An 18,750-nucleotide genomic window follows, 5' to 3' on the forward strand; every position below is an offset into this window, starting at 1 on the left:
CTCCCAACCTCTACCCTGCACGCAGGCGCAGATCACGGCTTCTTATTTCCTTCCACCCGCGCCCCCTCAAAGCTTCCCCTAGCAACAAGCTCGGGCTCCGCGCTAAGGCGGGGCGAGCGCATGCGCTGCAGCCCTTTCCACCACCAGTTGTCGGACAGCGCGCTGGGCTCCTCCTTCTCCAAGACTAGCCCTGCTCCCCACCTCCTCCCACCCAGGGTCCGCGTGGCGGGGCGCGCGCGCACTCTGGCTGGGTTGCTGCCCAGCTCTCTGGCCGCATCCTTAAGGAGAGAGGGGCGGGGCTGTTTCCTTTAGGGCCCCGCCCCCTTGGCCCGGCGTCCATACCGCGCCTGCGCGCTCCCGCCCGGTCTCCATCTTGGAATTGGGAGGAAGAGGGAGAGGGAGACTGGGACGAGACCGGGGCTGTGGTGCGGAGAGGCTGAGACTGAGAAGAGGAGAGGGGCAGAGGGCACGGGGACCGCCCTTAGCTACAGTCTTTCAGCTGTCCTCGGGAAAGAGAAGGGGAAAGGGAGGGGGCCGGGGCGGGAGTGGGGGCTGTCACCCTCGGACCCCGGCGTGAGAGGGGCCGTGCGGTCGGACGTCCTCGGGGTAGGCCCCCTGTCGGTGGCCGAAGACCTGGGGCTCAGTCCCCTCGGTCCCGAATTTCCGGGCCTGACCCCACGCTTCTCAAATATCCGGGTCTCAGCCCCTGAGATTCCAGATATCCGGGACTCGGGTCCCAACCTCTCTAAACCTGGGGCTCTGTTTCACAGGGTTTCAAATATCTGGGGTTCAGGACCCTGCGTGCACCAGTATCCGGGGTTCATTCCCCACGAGTTCAAATATCAGATTCGGCCTCCCCCTGTTCAAATATCTGGAGTTAAGACCCCACAATCAGAAATCCGGGACTCAGCAACTGTCGCCCTCGAGGAAAAGGAGGACTGGACCGCGAGGTCAGATCAGGTTGTCACCCCCTCCCCTCCAGGGGAGGCTTCCCGGGCCCGCCCCTTAGGAAGGGCGAAAGCCGAGGAAGAGGTGGCAAGGGGAAAGGTCTCCTTGCCCCTCTCCCTGCTTGGCAGAGCCGCTGGAGGACCCCAGGAGGAGGCGGAGGCGCTGGGGCACCATAGTGACCCCTACCAGGTGAGACACGGGCTGCAGGGGCGCGGGTCCCTGTGTCTAGCTTGAGAAGAGAGGGTGCTGCTTTCTGGGAAGCTGGGCCTGGGTAGGCTCTCTCCTCAGGATGGGGAAGCCTAGCTGGGCCAGTGGTCAGCCTCTGGCTAGCCTTGCCTTCTGCTGCCACCCTCTTCCCCTTCCTTTTCCCTTCATTATGTCTGGTTGATGAGGGACCTCAGGTGACAGGGTCTCTGATATCACGGGGGTCACACCCTAAGGTGCTTGAGCTAATCAGATGGATTTGCACCCTTCTGGTTTTCTCCCTGTTCACTTTGCCCCTCACAGCTACCCCTTCATGATTGTAACTCTCTTTCCTCTGGGGTGTTAATTCCCATGCCTCTGGTCCCCATGGTGGGTCTGCTTATCTGTTTTTTAGGCATGGTCTGCTTGGGTTTCTTGTCCTTTCAAGGAAGTGTATATGTGCATTTGTGTTTAGGGGTGCTTGGCAGTATTTCCCCCAACTATTGTTACCTTCCAGCCTCTTGCTGTGATGGTATAAGTAATCTAATTTGTCAAGCGATTTATCATTTACAAAGTGCTCTACATCTATTCTCTCATTCATCTCCCCCCTCATTATCTGGTGAGGGGGCTCTTTTACTGCCTTCTTCCCATTTTACAGTTGAGGCTATTGAGGCCCAGAGAGGTTGCCCAAGGTCCCACAGCAGCAGAATAGGATTGGAACCCAGGTCCTTGAACAAGTCTTACCTGTGTTCCATACCTGTCTCTTGTCATCTCTTTTCTTCTGTGCCTAGGTTTAGCCATGGGTCCAGAAGAGAATGGATTGGGGTGAGATTTAAGAATGGGAGAGAGAAGAGCTTCCTTTTTAGGAGGCCTATACTCAGAAGCTTTTCCTGATGGGAGGCTCTGGCCCCTGCCTTCTGCCTCATGGATTTTTCTCTCCACTGTGACCTTCATCTTTACCCTCATCCCAGTCTTTGGCCTGGGTTCCTGAGAGGGCCATCTCTTGTGACAAATGATAGTGGTGTCTCTTAACAGTTAAAGCCAAGCTGCCGGGGGGTAGGATGATCCCCAAAGTATTAAAACCTTGTCGTGGCGACTCTGGAGGCAGGGAAGGAAAAATCCATATGCTGAGTGTCTGCATAGTGTTCCTAAGTACGAGATCTCATTAAAAATTTCACAACAGCTCCACGCTGTAATCCGTTTTACTGAAGAGAAGACCAAGTGTAAGGAACTTACTCAAAGCCTTGTTGCTGTATATTGCAGATGAAGTGCACTGGTAGTGAAGCTTAGGGCGGACAGGCTTGGGTTTCCTCGTCTGTAGAATGGAGGTAACGTTGTCCATTTTAGAAGGTGGTTATGATTTAGCACAGACCTTGGTAATCACTCAGATGTTTGGTGTTTGAGGAAGAGGCCCCTTGTGATGTTTTGCTGGCATCTCTTATATGTGACCTGGGGTCCTCAGTTGGCATTCTTGGTTGGGTGCAGGTAAAGAGGTCAAGAAGATTCCTTTGGCAAGCTGTGAGCACCTGCCTTTGTGTGTGGGTGTGTGGTGGGGGTGAGGGGTGCTTGGCAGGGTTGCTGGCAGAAGAATGGAGAAAGGGGCCTGCTTTGAGCGGCCTGGGAGCTGCTTGGGGCTGGGCTGAGGGCAATCAATCAATCTCCTAGGCTATTCTGAGCCCTCTGCACCCTGGGGGCCCACCAGAGAGTCAGGCTTACTCCTTGCCCTCCAGCTTCCAGTGGGGCTGAGGAGACAAAATTAACAACACAACAGGAAACAATGTGTGACAGAATATAATTACATGCTAAATTGTTAGGTGCTTTTAAGGAGCTAGAACTCTGCCCTGGGAGTTGAGCTCTGCTGAAAAACTCCTTTGTGCCTAAATTCCAACAAGTGCTTATCCAGGAGTTTGGCCTGGAATCCCCTCAGGACGTCTTGGCTCTGATGTACTGCTGGAGTTTTCAGTACATTTCTGGCAGGGTGCTCTAGGAGTTGTTCTCCCCAAGGGCTTGGGGTAGTCAGGGGAGGCTTCCTAGAGGAGGGGGCTGAGCTTGGAGTGAGTTGTTGAGAGAGTAATGAGTACACAGGCCTGACTGGAGAGGAGAAGATCCTGTTCTCTGACCTTGGAGAAGTCCTTCCTTTCTATGCCTCAGCGATCTCATCCATGAAATGGTGATCCTGATCCTGCCCTGCTTGTTTCATAGGGCTATTTTGAAAGCATAGTGGTAGAGGACCAGCTTTGGGCAAGTCACTTAACCCCTCTGAGTGCCTTTCCTCATCTGTAAAATAGGGGTAATAGTAACACCTCATAAGGTTGTGGTGAGGATTGAATGAGAGATAATGCATGTAAGGTGCTTACTGTATATGCTTAATAAATGTTCTTTGTACTGCAAATGTCCTGTACCTGTGTGTGTTGCGTGTGCCATTGGACTGGACAAGTAAGGCAGCCCAGATCGCAGGCCCCCAGAGCCAGACACCATTTCTATCCCTGTCCTTCCCATTCTCGATCTCCCGCTTGCCACAGTGTCCCTAGCCCTTTTTGAGAGCGAGTCTCCTGGCCCCTGTGGGCCAGTACCCACTTGTAACAATGGCCGGATTTCCACTGCCTCCGGCCTTGGCTGTTTCCTGCTCTCTTCCAGAGTGTGAGAGGTTGAGGGAGGAGGGGGCCTCAACGCCAAGGGGAACAGGAAGGTACCTGGAAATATTTGGGGCGTGGGACTTGTGGGACAGGACGCTTGGGGATCTGGGGTTCTGGCTGGGAGGCAGAATCTTTTATTCTTGAGGTGAGATTTAGGGGCTGTAGGGAAGTGGAACTTGTTGAGGGCTGAGGGGTTGGTGAGGATGCTGAGCTCCCAGTCTTCCTTTAGTTTTAGGGACTCCAGGGACCCGGCCCTAGTGCAGTCGTTGCCAGGGCAACTTCATTTTTCTTTTTTTTGAGCTTTGATATTGTTCCTAATCTCCCCCTGCCCTTCCTTGGTAATGCCTCCCCCTCATCGGAACTAGGGGAGGAGGGGCCCTTTCTCTCTCTGAGGGCCCCATCTTTGTTCTAAGAGTCCCATCTTTTCACCAGGTTAAGCCCCACTCTCAGGGCCCCCAGGGGCCACCATGCCAGCTGGGGGCCGGGCCGGGAGCCTGAAGGACCCTGATGTGGCTGAGCTCTTCTTCAAGGATGACCCGGAAAAGCTCTTCTCTGACCTCCGGGAAATTGGCCATGGCAGCTTTGGAGCTGTGTACTTTGTGAGTTGAGGCTTGGGAGGGTGGGGCAGGGACTGTCTTCCCACTGTGGACCTCCAAACAGCCCTGTACACTATTCCACCACACCAGGCTTTCCTGCCCTCTCCTGCTGGGCCAGCAAGTCTTCCTGCTACCCAGTGCTCACTGGGGGCCTTCACTACCTTCTGGTCTGGTCCTCTAGGCCCGGGATGTCCGGAATAGTGAGGTGGTGGCCATCAAGAAGATGTCCTACAGTGGGAAGCAGTCAAATGAGGTAGGTCAGGCTTGACAGACTGGTAGGAGGCAGGGGACCCCAGGCTCAAGATGCAGGCTAAGTAAGCCTCTCCTCCCCTGACCTTCTCAGAAATGGCAGGACATCATCAAGGAGGTGCGGTTCCTACAGAAGCTCCGGCATCCCAATACCATTCAGTACCGGGGCTGTTACCTGAGGGAGCACACGGCTTGGGTGAGCTGGCCCCCTGACTCTGCCCTGATCTTTGTACTCAGTACTCAGGCCCATCCTTATCCTGGTCTAGTCTCTTAGGTGGGCCCTGTTCAGGGTGTTGTTGGGCAGATCATGGGAAGGAGGAAATCTTTCCCAACCTCTGCAGTCCTCAGACAAACTCATAAGCAGCACTGTGTGTCCAGAGGGAGAGGCTGAAGAATGACATAGACTATTAGCAGTTGAAAGGGGGCACATGGGCTGGGAGAGCTGGAGATTGAACGATGGGATTCAGATGGAGATGGTAGTGATGTCTTGGGCTCTTTCTAAGGGAGGCCCTGACTCCAGGGACTTCCCCCCACCCTCTCATTTCCCCAGTTGTCGTTTCTCCCTGTTATTACCTTGGGACCATTGCTTGAGTAGAGGCTAGGCAAGGAGGCCCTCTGTTTTGGATCTCTCTCCAAGGGAGATAGGCCAGGGGTGGCCAGATCTGCTGATCTCTGACCCTTGACCCTTCCATAGCTGGTGATGGAGTATTGCCTGGGCTCAGCTTCTGACCTTCTAGAAGGTAAGTGATTCTTTGGCCAACAAGTGGGAGAAGGGAGAAGAACAGAGAAGCCGTAGGGGAAGGGTTAAGGGAAGATAGTTCCAGTCCCACCCTTGGGCTCCCTCAGTTTGATGTTTTTCCCTTACTCCCCAGTGCACAAGAAGCCCCTTCAGGAGGTGGAGATTGCAGCTGTGACCCACGGGGCCCTTCAGGGCCTGGCTTATCTGCACTCCCACAACATGATCCATAGGTACAAGCAGTACTGACAATGGCTGGGAGGGGGTGCTCTTTACACCACTCCTCATTCTGCTGGGCTCCAGTCTTCTTGGAAACTTGGTGCAAAAGCCCCTGCCCAGCCTTTCTGAGATGCATGTCTTATCCTTGTGCTTTGCCTTTGGCAGGGATGTGAAGGCTGGAAACATCCTGCTGTCAGAGCCAGGCTTGGTGAAACTGGGGGACTTCGGCTCCGCATCCATCATGGCACCTGCCAACTCCTTCGTGGGCACCCCATACTGGTGAGTGGGAGTGGTGGTGAATGGAGAGAGCTCCCGGGATGTTGGGAGCAGGAGTTGGCAGGGTCTGGGCGGGTGATTAGCCTCTCTCTCCTGACCATTCTCCCAGGATGGCTCCAGAAGTGATCCTGGCAATGGATGAGGGGCAGTATGATGGCAAGGTGGATGTCTGGTCCTTGGGCATAACCTGCATCGAGCTGGGTAAGGACATTCTCCTCTTGGCTCCTTATCCTCTTTTCTCTCCACTCCTTTCTCTTTTTCTTACTATCCCCACACCATCCCATCCTCTGAGGCCTCCAAGCATCTGTCCATTTTGAGTCTACCCTTGATCCCCAGTACAGGCAGCTGTCAAATCCTGCCATTTCTTAGACCTAAAGATTTCATAACATTCATCTTTTCTTGTCCACTACTCTAGTTCTAAATCTTTTTTGGGTGCCCACTGTGTGCCATGCACTGTGCTAGTAGGTTCTGGGGGTAGAGCAGTGAATGAGGTTCTTGCCCTCTTGGAGCTTACATTCCAGTTGAGGAAATAGGCATGTTTTCTTTCAATGTAAGAAAAGCTGAATGGAGAAGATATGGGAGCAGTACAACCAAAAAACAAGGTATTTGACCTAGTTAGGGGCTGAGGAAGGTCTCCTTGTAGCAGAGATGTCTAAACAACCACAAGACAAATAAATAGGCAGCTTTGAAAGACTGCAGGGAAAAGTATTCCAGACAGAGGAGCATGCCTGGGGAGCTGAGACTAGCCTCAGTTGTTTGGAATATTGCGTGTGTTAACGAAGAACAGTGAGTGATAAGGCCAGAGAGTTAGGCTCAGTGAGTTCACGAGGTCTTGAAGCCATGTTGAGGTTCTCATCTCTGCCAGCCAATGCTACTGAAACAACTGTTTTAGTGAGATAATGTTTGTAAAGCCCCCAACACGGTGCCAGGCACAAAATAGTTGCCCAAGAAAGAGATGTTATCAGTTACTCTTACCAACAATTTCCTGCAGTGATCTCTCCCACTGCCAGTCTCTTCTTCCTTCCAGTCTCTTTTACATCAGAGAGATGTGCTGTTGTTTTCTCTTCTCCTCAGAGCTGTCAGTGGCTCCCCATTGCCTTCAAGACTGAAGCCATCCCCATCCTTGTTTCCACCAAGCTAAAGGCTCTGCTTCCTAAAGGCTGGCTTTCCTCTTAACAAGTTCTGAATTTTTCTCTTAATTACCTTTGTTTGTATTGTTTCCTGTGCCCAAGGTTGGAGATTTGGCCTTGCCTTTCCCTCCATCTACACATGTCTGCATTTACCATTTAAGGCCATGACCAGATAGGCGATGGAAATATGTGAAGCAGGCCAGGTATAAGAAAAATCTAGAGCTGTCCATTTTATTCCTAGTTTTTGGCAGAGACATGGGTGCAGGGAACTATTTCTCTACTATTGAAAAAACCCATCAATCTTTATTATAAATGGCAATGGATAGTCAGTATCAGGGAAGCAATATGGAGGAGACTACAGCAAACCGGAGGTTGCTGTTCCCACCTGAAGAGGGCAGCTGTTGCTTAGCTCCAGCCCATTGTTATGCAGGAATGTAGGCTCCATTCCACCAGATCTAAGTTTTTAAGAGAAACTGGAAATTTAGGTTATTATTTCATTATTATTATCAGAATTTAAAAATCACTGTTTAGGCAAAAACCAAAACCAACACAAAGCATTTGTCTGGGCCACAAGGGGCTTCTAGTTTGTGACTTCTGATCTGAGGCCTGCATCCAATATCCCTTTTTCCAAAATAGCTTCCCTGAATCCCCTGCGAATGTACCAGTTTGAAGTCCCACCACACACCCAGCTTCCCAGCCATTTACCTGTTTTCCTCTTGTGCCAATTAGCACTTTGAACTTGATGCTATTTGTTCAATCCTATTTAATCTTCCCTATTAGACTGGAAGTTCCTTGAGGACAGGGCCTGTCTATTGCTTTTCATCTTGCCCGTAATACTTAAGCGAGTTTTTTGCTCTGATTTGGCACCTAATAAATATTAGTTGGGTCGGCAACTGAATGTGCTTTCTTCTGCCTTCATTCGTGCTTTTGCATGTGTTATTTTCTTTGATACCTATTCCACCCATGTGCAGTGGAGAGGATGCGTGCTGCGTCTTACAGAGGAAGGATTAATTGAGATTATGGGAATTGCTCAGGGTCATGGAGTGAGGAAGTCAGGGAGCTGGGGTGTGAGCCCAAGTCTTCTGATTTCCATTCCAGTCTCCTCTGCCCACCTGCCACCTCTCACCTTCTCCCCCTTGACCTTTCTCTGTAGCGGAACGGAAACCACCGCTGTTTAACATGAATGCGATGAGTGCCTTATACCACATTGCACAGAACGAGTCCCCCGTGCTCCAGTCAGGACACTGGTGAGGACTGGGATTCCTGGGCCCAGGGGTTAGGCCATAGGGGTAAGGCTGCCTGGCTCACGCCCTCCCCACCCTTCCCCTGCTGTGACTTCTAGGTCTGAGTACTTCCGGAATTTTGTCGACTCCTGCCTTCAGAAAATCCCTCAAGACAGACCAACCTCAGAGGTTCTTCTGAAGGTGAGGGCTCACTGGCCTAGCATTCTCCTAGAACTGTAGCTTGTTGGAGCCACAGAAACCCCTCAGTGAAATTAGTGAGTCCTGATTCTTCCTCCACTGAGAACTTCATTTATGAATTCCCACCCCCATCCCCAGTGCCCAGTGGACTCTGTGTTTTGCAGGGTTTTGTCTACTAGATTGCCTTTATTTATTAAGTAATCTTTGTTTTCCCGTCTTTTATTAATCAAAGATATATATAATTGCCAGCCAGAATTTCTGGCCAGTGTGCAATAACCAGGGTTACCACACCAATCTGATGTAATTCAAGCCAAAAGCCTGTGTAGCCTTGTCGTGGGGAAATGTATGATTTCCCTTAGGGGTTTTTTGAGTTATCAAAAGTAGAGGGGCCCCCATTCCCTTCAGAGATCCATAGGGGCCTAAGGACCTCTAGTTGGGAACTGACTTAGATTGTCTACCCTGACCTACTTGTTTTATAATTGTGGGATGCTTTATGAGGCCCAGAGAGGCCTCATGACGTGTCCAGGGGCACAGAGCACTTTGATAGAAGACCTGGACTAGAATCCAGATCTCCTGGCTGTTCTTGCCTGTCAGCCATGCCTGGAGGAACAAGAGACTGTGTGGGGAGTAGAGACGGGGTGGTAAAAATTAATGTGGGAGGAGGGGTTGGGACAAGGCCAGCATCAACCTGTGTTGGGCATGGGCCCCAGGGGAGTGCCTCAGGCCAGAGGGAATGCCAGGATCCACGGGATATTGGGATGCGGGAGGTGCTTGGCGGCAGGCCTCAGTGCTCTCTTCCCCCAGCACCGCTTTGTGCTCCGGGAGCGGCCACCCACAGTCATCATGGACTTAATCCAGAGGACCAAGGATGCTGTTCGGGAGCTGGACAATCTGCAGTACCGCAAAATGAAGAAGATACTGTTCCAAGAGGCGCCCAATGGCCCTGGCGCTGAGGCCCCAGAGGAGGAGGAGGTGACCCGGCTTGCCCTGCCACCCTTCTTCACCACCATGTTGTGCTTGCCTCCTAGCGGTTGCTTGGCGCCCCTCCCCACCCTTCTCCATACCCCCTGTCTCTTTGTGCTACCTCCGTATGCACATCCCTTGTCCTTCCCCTCCCTGCCCAACAGCCTGTGTCCTGTCCACAGGAGGCAGAGCCCTACATGCACCGGGCCGGGACGCTGACCAGTCTAGAGAGTAGCCATTCAGTGCCCAGCATGTCCATCAGCGCCTCCAGCCAGAGCAGTTCAGTCAACAGCCTAGCAGATGCCTCTGACAATGAGGAGGAGGAAGAGGAGGAGGAGGAGGAGGAGGAGGAGGAAGAAGGCCCTGAAGCCCGGGAGATGGCCATGATGCAGGAGGGCGAGCACACAGTCACCTCCCACAGCTCCATCATCCACCGGCTGCCGGTATGCAGCTCACCCTGAGTAGGCCTGACAGCGGCAGGGCCGAGCCCCAGCTCCCCTTCTCAGGAATCACCTTGGTTCCCTGCTCTCCCTCCCATGCGTGACTGCTCCTTCTCTAAGTCTGCCTGGGTCTCCAGGGAACTCCCTGTGGGCCCATTGACCTCTGAGCCTTGGGCATTCCTTCCACCTTCCCTTCCTCTAGGGCTCTGACAACCTCTATGATGACCCCTACCAGCCAGAGATGACCCCAGGCCCTCTCCAGCCACCTGCAGCCCCGGCTCCCACATCCACCACCTCTTCTGCCCGCCGACGGGCCTACTGCCGCAACCGGGACCATTTTGCCACCATCCGTACTGCCTCCCTGGTAAGTGCAGCCATCCTGGATGCCCCAGACTATCTAAGTCCAGAAATGACTTTCTCCCTGTGGCATATGATTAAGTCCAGATTCCACCCTCACTTTGTGTTGCTGTCTCTTGCCTTCTCACCTCGACCGTCTCACCTAAACCCTCCCCTCTCCCCTCCCTTCTCCCAATAGACTATTTTGGTCACATTGCCCAGCTCGTACTCCATTTTTGTGGCTGGACTTAAATAGCATCTCCTGGCATGCCTTCCCAGGCTCCTGGCCAGCCAGGTGCTTCATATCCTGTGCTGTGGTACTCCTGAACAGCATGATGACAGGTTTGCTGGATTCTGTGCCCCTAGAGGGCAGAGATGGTGTACAGGTACCTGCCTGTGCCAGTAATTGGCTTTCAGGCCCACACACATCCCTGTATTTAATCCTTCCAGCTCTTCTGGGAGGGTGAGGGTATGATCCCATTTGTGAGATGAAACAGCTGTGACTCAGGGGGGGCTACCTTTGGTGCTTCCCAAATTCTGTAACCAGGACCTTGGTCCTCTCTTAAAGTAACAGCGATGTTTTTCTCAGTTCATAGGAAAAGGGGTATACTTTTCCTAAAACATAGTTTTTCGTCCATACTTTTAATAAACTTTTAGATTACATTCCTGTTCAGCTGTAAGCTTCGATGGTCCCCTTGGAGGCCACTGGTTGGTCTAGTATGTTCTTGTAGCCTCTGCTTATGGCTGGTTGTTCTTTTAGGACAACTCTTCAGACCCTGTGATGCTTGGTGCTTTGTGGTACTGTGTAGAGAGGTCTGTGATCTCCAGGGGTTTGGCCACCTGGACTAGTTTGGGGTACATTGACATAGCCCTTGACAGTGGGATCTGAGCTCAAACTTCAGATGAGGACATCCAGGCCCAGTGTTCTTGTTATTCCAGTGTCCCATGGTCCATATTCTGGCTCCGTATCTGAGCTGTAAAGGGTCTTCAGTGTTTGCTGAAGGGGAAGGAACCATCACTTACTGGTTCAGAGTGTTCTAGACACTATTACATAGGTATCAAAGTTAATCTCCCCGCCCCCTGTGAGGAGGTGTTATTGTCCCATTTAATAGAGCTAAGGCTTAGCAGCATTAACTTGCTTGAGGTCACATGGTTAGTAAGTGACAGAGCTGGGATCTGGTCCCAGGTCTGTCTGATTCTTTCATTCTTTTGAATTAATCTGAATTGTTCCTACTTTTATGCAAAACCCTGTGCTCAGCACCTTTTCTTGTTTCATTCAGTCTCACCAACCTCTGAAGGAGATATCTCCATGATCCAGTTGAGGTGGCAGGCTCAGAGAGGTTAAGCGTGAGGAAGATATCAAATGAGAATTAAACCCATAAGGCTAACACTCACGTTCTTCCCCCATAGAGCACGAAGACTATGTGTGTTAATAAAATGGGGGCCAGGGCTGCGCCCCACTTCTCATCCTTTCTGCCGCCCCCAGGTCAGCCGTCAGATCCAGGAGCATGAGCAGGACTCAGCCCTGCGGGAGCAGCTGAGTGGCTATAAGCGGATGCGACGACAGCACCAGAAACAGCTGCTGGCGTTGGAGTCGAGGTTGAGGGGCGAGCGTGAGGAGCACAGTGCGCGGCTGCAGCGGGAGCTCGAGGCGCAGCGGGCTGGCTTTGGGGCTGAGGCTGAAAAGCTGTCAAGGCGGCACCAGGCTATCGGTGAGAAGGAGGCGCGAGCTGCCCAGGCTGAGGAGCGTAAGTTCCAGCAGCACATCCTCGGGCAGCAGAAGAAGGAGCTGGCTGCCCTGCTGGAGGCGCAGAAGCGAACCTACAAACTTCGGAAGGAGCAGCTGAAGGAGGTGGGATAGGGCTGCAGCAGTGGGTGGGGTTGATGGAGGGTGAGGTGGGCCCTGACCTCCTTGCTCTCCTGCTGCCCTTTCCTAGGAGCTCCAGGAGAACCCCAGCACACCCAAGCGGGAGAAGGCTGAGTGGCTTTTGCGGCAGAAGGAGCAGCTACAGCAGTGCCAGGCGGAGGAGGAGGCTGGACTGCTGCGGCGGCAGCGCCAGTACTTTGAGCTGCAGTGTCGCCAGTACAAGCGCAAGATGCTGCTGGCTCGTCACAGCCTGGACCAGGACCTGCTTCGAGAGGTAGGCCACCCCCTCCCTGTTCCCCTCCCAGATCCCAGGCACCTACCCTTTTCCATTTGCCTCACTTGTGGTTGTCTTTCCCATCTGCCCTCATTCGTGTCACAGCTCGGCTTCTCTTCAACACCTCTTTCGCTTCTCGTGCCCACTAGACCCTGCTAAAGTTCCCAGGCCAGCTAGGAGCTTGGCTCCCTTACACCTCTCATCTACACCCCTCATCTCCCCACCCTCGGCTCCCTCTGCCAAGGAGTCCTGGGCCTCTCACTTCCTTGACACCAGCAAGGCTTTCTGACCAGTTTCTGGGCCCTGCCTCCCTTTTGCCTCAGGACTTGAACAAGAAACAGACACAGAAGGACTTGGAGTGTGCATTGCTGCTACGGCAGCATGAGGCCACACGGGAGCTGGAGCTACGGCAGCTCCAGGCCGTACAGCGCACGCGGGCTGAGCTCACCCGCCTGCAGCACCAGACGGAGCTGGGCAACCAGCTGGAGTACAATAAGCGGCGTGAGCAAGAGTTGCGGCAGAAGCATGCAGCCCAGGTTCGCCAGCAGCCCAAGAGCCTCAAAGTACGTGCAGGCCAGCGTCCCCTGGGCCTCCCGCTCCCCATTCCTGGGGCTCTGGGACCACCTAACACAGGCACCCCTAGAGAAGAGCAGTCCTGCTCATCTGGCCAGGAGGCAGACCAAAGAATTCTGGGAGAGGAGGAGGAAGCAGTTCCAGAGAGAAGGATTCTGGGGAAGGAAGGGGTTGCCTTGGAGCCAGAGGAGCAGAGGATATTGGGGGAAGAGTCAGGAACCCCTAGTCCCAGTCCACAGAAACATAGGAGTTTGGTTGATGAGGAAGTTTGGGGGCTACCTGAGCAGGAGATAGAGGAGCTTAGAGTTCCATCGCCGGCACCCCAGGAGAGGAGCATTGTGGGCCAGGAGGCATCCGGGGAATGGAGGTTGTGGGGGAAGGAGGATGGTAGCCTCTTGGATGAGGAGTTTGAGCTTGGCTGGGTCCAGGGTCCAACACTGACCCCAGTCCCTGAGGAGGAGGAGGAAGAGGAGGAGGGTGCTCCATTTAGGACCCCGAGGGATTCTGGAGATGGCTGTCCCTCACCAGACATCCCCCCTGAACCCCCTCCAACACATCTGAGGCCCAGCCCTACTAGCCAGCTCCCTGGACTCCTGTCCCATGGCCTCTTGGCTGGACTCTCCTTTGCAGTGGGGTCCTCCTCTGGCCTCTTGCCCCTACTACTTCTGCTGCTGCTCCCACTGCTGGCGGCCCAGGGTGGGGGTGGCCTGCAGGCAGCCCTGCTGGCCCTTGAGGTGGGGCTGGTGGGCCTGGGGGCCTCCTACCTACTGCTTTGTACAGCTCTGCACCTGCCCCCCAGTCTATTCCTACTCCTGGCTCAGGGCACCACACTGGGGGCCGTCCTCAGTCTGAGCTGGCGCCGAGGTCTTATGGGTGTCCCTCTGGGCCTTGGGGCTGCCTGGCTCCTAGCCTGGCCAGGCTTGGCTCTACCTCTGGCAGCTATGGCGGCTGGGGGCAAATGGGTGCGGCAGCAGGGCCCTCGGATGCGCCGGGGCATCTCTCGACTCTGGTTGCGCGCTCTGCTGCGTCTGTCGCCCATGGCCTTCAGGGCCCTACAGGGCTGTGGGGCTGTGGGGGATCGGGGCCTATTTGCACTCTACCCCAAGACCAACAAGGATGGCTTCCGCAGCCGTCTGCCTGTCCCTGGGCCCCGGCGGGGTAATCCTCGCACTGCCCGACACCCACTAGCCCTGTTGGCAAGGTTTTGGGCCCTGTGCAAGGGCTGGAACTGGCGCCTGGCACGGGCCAGCCAAGGTTTAGCCACCCGCTTGCCCCCCTGGGCCATCCACACACTGGCCAGTTGGGGCCTGCTTCGGGGTGAGCGGCCCAGCCGTATCCCCCGGCTGCTACCACGCAGCCAGCGCCGGCTAGGCCCCCCTGCCTCCCACCAACCACCACCAGAGACTCTAGCTGGGCGGAGATCCCGAACCCGCCAGTCCCGGGCCCTGCCTCCCTGGAGGTAACCAACTCTAGCTTCTCCCCAGCCCAAATCTAGAGCATTGAGCACTTTATCTCCCACTACTCAGTGAAGTTTCTCCAGTCCCAGTCCTCTCCTCCCTTTCACCACTCCTTCCTCGGTATGCTTCCCCACCTCACCCCTAGCCCTTTGGGCCTCTAGACAGGCAGCCTCCTCCACTGTGGAGTCCGGAGATTATATTTTGTGTTCTCCTGATGCTCCCCCCCACACCCTAAGTTATTGCTGTTCTCCCACTGTGTGTGCTCATCCTCACCCTCATCGACTCAGGCCTGGGGCCAGGGGTGGCAGTGGGTGGGAAGAGTCATGTTTTTTTTTTCTCTCTTTGATTTTGTTTTTCTGTCTCCCTTCCAACCTGTCCCCTTTCCCCCACCAAAAAAAGAAAAAGACAAACACAAATAAAATATCTGAGCGGAACTGTACCTTTGGCCCAGGCTGCCTCTGTCTGCTTTGTCCTGCCGCCTAGCCTCCCCGGTATGCCCCCAATCTGGACCCTTGGCCCCCAGTTCCATGACCTCTTCACCCCATCTACGTTATCTCAACCCCTTTCACTCCTCAGCCTCATCCTCTCTACCTTCATAGCTTCGTTGCACCATGACCACCACCAGTTCAGGGGTCTGGGCCCCTGTTGAGCTTCTCCAGAACTTCTTGGTCCCACAGTTCCCCTGTTTGTGGATTCCTCCCCGAGAGTCCTCAGGTTCTGGGTCCTTTTGTCCTCATTCACTGCCTTTCCTCCCAACTCACTCCCTACGTGGTTGCCTTCTGTCTGGGAGCTGAGTTTCTCTCCTGGCATCAGGCATTACCCTAGAGGGCTGGGGGGATGGCACTGCAAACTGTCCACAGTAGGGGGTGGTGAGTTTGGGGGCCCAGACAGTGTGGGGGCTGCGGAAATGGGGTTGGTTGTGGGCTTGGAGTGGGAGCTGAGTATACAAGGGGCCGGGCTGGAATGTGGATATCTGGTCAGGGTGGCAGCTGCTGGCCTGTTGAACTTGTCGGGCCCTTTCTGGCCACCTCCTTTGCCCCTTTCCCTTATGTGGCCCGAGATGGGGCCACCCATCTTATCCATTTCTTAGCTTGGTGCTTATCCTTCCCTCCCTCCCACCCTGAGGTGATGAACCTGGGACTTCCTCTGTCTTTCCTCAGCTGTGTTGCTGTCTTCCATGTGTGTGTTGAGTGACTTGGTTTTCTCACTTGTTCATATTCTGTATCTGCTCACAGGCGTCTATCTCTAGGTTGTATTTTCTCCCTCTTTGCATGGTCAAAACTTCTTGTGTGCACTCAGTACTCTCAGGATTCTCAGTTCCCTGTCCATGAACTCTCCTGCTGTTTCTTGTGAGTTTTCCACCCAACTCTGTGAACGTGCTCTTGGAAGATGTCTTGTTTTCTTTGCATCTCTTGCCCATTGAGAATCTTCCTGATCTCTCTCAACACAATCCCATCTCTCCATGTCTGTCTGTATACAGCTCCCCCCGCCCCCTCTGTCTAACATGTTTTCTGTTTCTCTCCCTCTTCTTGTCTCTGCTTCTGTCTCCTCTCCTCCTCTCTTTCTTCTCCCTTTCCCCTGGTTGTTCCTCCTCCTCCTCTCCCCTGCCCCCATCTCCCCTTGGTCCGTCCACTGCATAGTCTAAGGAGCTGCAGATCAAGAAGCAGTTCCAGGAGACGTGTAAGATCCAGACTCGGCAGTACAAGGCTCTGCGGGCACACTTGCTGGAGACCACGCCCAAAGCTCAGCACAAGAGCCTCCTTAAGCGGCTCAAGGAAGAACAGACCCGCAAGCTGGCAATCCTAGCTGAGCAGTACGACCAGTCCATCTCAGAGATGCTCAGCTCACAGGCGGTGAGGCCTGGGGTCCAGGGAGGGAGCGTGGTGGAGGTTGGCCTTTGTATTTCCAGCTTAGCTGTGGGCACTGCAGGTGGGGGGTGTAGACAGAGATAGGGCTTTTTGCTCTTGGGAAACTCAGATATTCTTCCACTGTTGGTATTCTCTGCAATGGTTTTACTATTTCTCTTAAGTATTTTCTTAAGGTCTTGACAAAGCCAGCCTGCCTACTCCACCCAAGAACCACCAAGGAAAGAGTGGCTGTAATTTTTTCCTGGGCCTGAGTTAGTTTAATCTGTGAACAGGGAACAAATAAAAATGATTGTGGCCCTCAGGCCAATTTGCTCAGACTTCTGGAGGATTTTGAAGTTTGCTGTTCTAAAAGTGATCACACATCACACTGGAATAGGCCACTTAAAATAACACTGTAAAAAGTAGAAGTGTTCTTATTCATTGCCGTTCCCTCACCTAACCCACCTCTCAGAGGTAACTGTTGTTAACAATTAATTGTATTTTAGATTTTTTCCTATGCATATTTAGAAAATTATATAAAAATTTTAAACAGAAGTGGAATCATACTTTATATACTGGTCTCTAACTTCTTTTTCCACCTTGTATTTCTTGGACATCTTTCCATGTCAGTACACATATCTCATTTTTTAAGAGCATAGAGTTTTCCATGGTATGGATGTACCATAATTTATTTAACCCATCCCTTATCGGTGGACATTTAGGTTGTTTCCAGTATTTTGCTATTACAACGCTTCAGTGAACACCTTCGAGCACATGTGCAAGTATACCTGGGGGATAAATTCCTGGCAGTGTAATTGCTGTGTCACAGGGTATGACGACCTTTCATTTTGATAGATGTTGAGACTGGCTGCTTCTTGAAACCTGAGGGCCCAGGCCTGCTGGGGCAGGGGAGGATTGTGGGGGTAGGGGAGGAGGCCCCGAAAACTTCCTCTACCTAATCTCTAGCTGCGGCTTGATGAGACCCAGGAGGCAGAGTTCCAGGCCCTTCGGCAGCAGCTTCAACAGGAGCTGGAGCTGCTCAATGCTTACCAGAGCAAGATCAAGATCCGCACGGAGAGTCAACACGAGAGGGAGCTGCGGGAGCTGGAGCAGAGAGTAGCTCTGAGGCGGGCACTGCTGGAGCAGCGGGTAAGAGGGCTGGGCTTCCAGGATGGGGTGGGGAGGGCAGCCCCCACCCCAGACCCTCTGACCTCTATTCTGGGTGCCTCAGGTGGAAGAGGAGCTGCTGGCCCTGCAGACGGGGCGCTCTGAGCGAATCCGGAGTTTGCTCGAGCGGCAGGCCCGTGAGATCGAGGCTTTCGATGCTGAGAGCATGAGGCTGGGCTTCTCCAGTATGGCTCTGGGGGGCATCCCAGCTGAGGCTGCTGCCCAGGGCTATCCTGCTCCACCCCCTGCCCCCGCCTGGCCCTCCCGTCCTGTTCCCCGTTCAGGGGCGCACTGGAGCCATGGCCCTCCTCCACCAGGCATGCCCCCCCCAGCCTGGCGTCAGCCCTCTCTCCTGGCTCCCCCGGGTCCCCCAAGCTGGCTGGGGCCCCCAGCACAGAGTGGGACACCCCGTGGTGGAGCCCTGCTGCTGCTAAGAAACAGCCCCCAGCCCCTGCGACGAGCAGCCTCGGGGGGCAGTGGCAGTGACAATGTGGGCCCACCTGCTGCTGCAGTGCCTGGGCCTCTGAGCCGCAGCACCAGTGTCGCTTCCCACATCCTCAATGGTTCCTCCCACTTCTATTCCTGAAGTACAAGGTGGATAAGCCGATGAATGAGGCAGGGGTGGGTGGAGCCTGATCCTGGAGGCTCTAAGCCTGAGGTCCATCCAAGGGTGGGGGACAGGAAGTTGGCTCCAGCTCCCCTCAGACCTTATCTCATGAGCTTCTTGGGCTGGCCAGTGGCCCAAGGCCAGCTTGGGCATAGGTGCCTCAAGGCTGACCAGGAGCCCCTGCCTCCCCACCATGGTGCCAGGGTTTCTCTCCATCACGGCCTCGGGAAAGGAGGGAGATATGCGTGTCAAATATTCATCTAGTCCCCTGGGGGAGGGGAAGGGTGGGTCTAGATACATTATATAAAGCGAACTATACTACCCCCTGGAATGGGGCCATGGACTTGGGGACGCCAGGCCCCCCAGACCTGGGATGTGACAGAGCAGGTCTGGGGCCTGGGGTGGGGAGAACGGGAGGAAAAGGTCTTCCTGAAAGAAAGATCAGGATGGGGTCTTGGGGTCAGGATGCCTGGGTCTCTCCATTCCCCTGTTGCTGTCTGACGTCCTGTGCCGTCTTGTCCTTTATCCTTTTTTTTTTTTTTTTTTAAATTGAGATTTGAGCTGGGGCAGGGGAACAAAATAAGAACCTCAGAAGGGGCTGCTCCCAGGCCTGGGGGCAGTCATGAGAGCCCCTCCCAGCTACGGGGCTGGCACAGAGCCCCATGGCAAGCTTTTAATAAACTGTTGGTTATTCTAACAGATCCCAGGACTCACCTTTTCTGTCTAAGGTGTATGTTAAGGAATGTTCAGTGGCAGGTGATAGTGTTACTTGTATTTAAAGAGAACTCACTGGGCTGTGTAACTAAAAATTTCAGTGACTTTACT

At 53.9% G+C, this 18,750-nt stretch overlaps 2 protein-coding genes across 3 annotated transcripts; both read left to right on the forward strand.

Annotated features, from left to right (window-relative positions):
* The first annotated feature begins 120 nt into the window (after positions 1-120).
* On the forward strand, positions 121-1,124 carry LOC115861053 (uncharacterized). The gene is given in 5 exon segments (XM_030871386.2): positions 121-216; positions 313-705; positions 707-784; positions 787-859; positions 862-1,124. Coding segments are annotated over 5 exon segments (903 nt in total).
* TAOK2 (TAO kinase 2) lies at positions 528-18,626 on the forward strand. Of its 2 annotated transcripts, XM_030871696.3 has the most exons (19): positions 546-1,137; positions 4,200-4,366; positions 4,545-4,616; positions 4,707-4,808; positions 5,307-5,352; positions 5,485-5,581; positions 5,733-5,846; positions 5,953-6,044; positions 8,127-8,220; positions 8,316-8,397; positions 9,199-9,366; positions 9,540-9,800; positions 10,000-10,161; positions 11,620-11,985; positions 12,071-12,274; positions 12,598-12,837; positions 15,945-16,157; positions 17,118-17,300; positions 17,383-18,626. In XM_030871696.3, the coding sequence occupies exons 2-19, from the start codon at positions 4,235-4,237 to the stop codon at positions 17,902-17,904; spliced, it is 3,150 nt and encodes a 1,049-aa protein (XP_030727556.2). In that variant the 5' UTR covers positions 546-1,137; positions 4,200-4,234; the 3' UTR covers positions 17,905-18,626. The 2 variants fall into 2 exon arrangements, with proteins under 2 accessions (XP_030727555.2, XP_030727556.2); XM_030871695.3 differs by lacking the exons at positions 15,945-16,157; positions 17,118-17,300; positions 17,383-18,626 and having other exon boundaries at positions 528-1,137; positions 12,598-14,743.
* Positions 18,627-18,750: the final 124 nt, after the last annotated feature.

Source organism: Globicephala melas, chromosome 15, assembly GCF_963455315.2.
Source record: "Globicephala melas chromosome 15, mGloMel1.2, whole genome shotgun sequence".
NCBI classification, from domain to species: Eukaryota; Metazoa; Chordata; class Mammalia; order Artiodactyla; family Delphinidae; genus Globicephala; species Globicephala melas.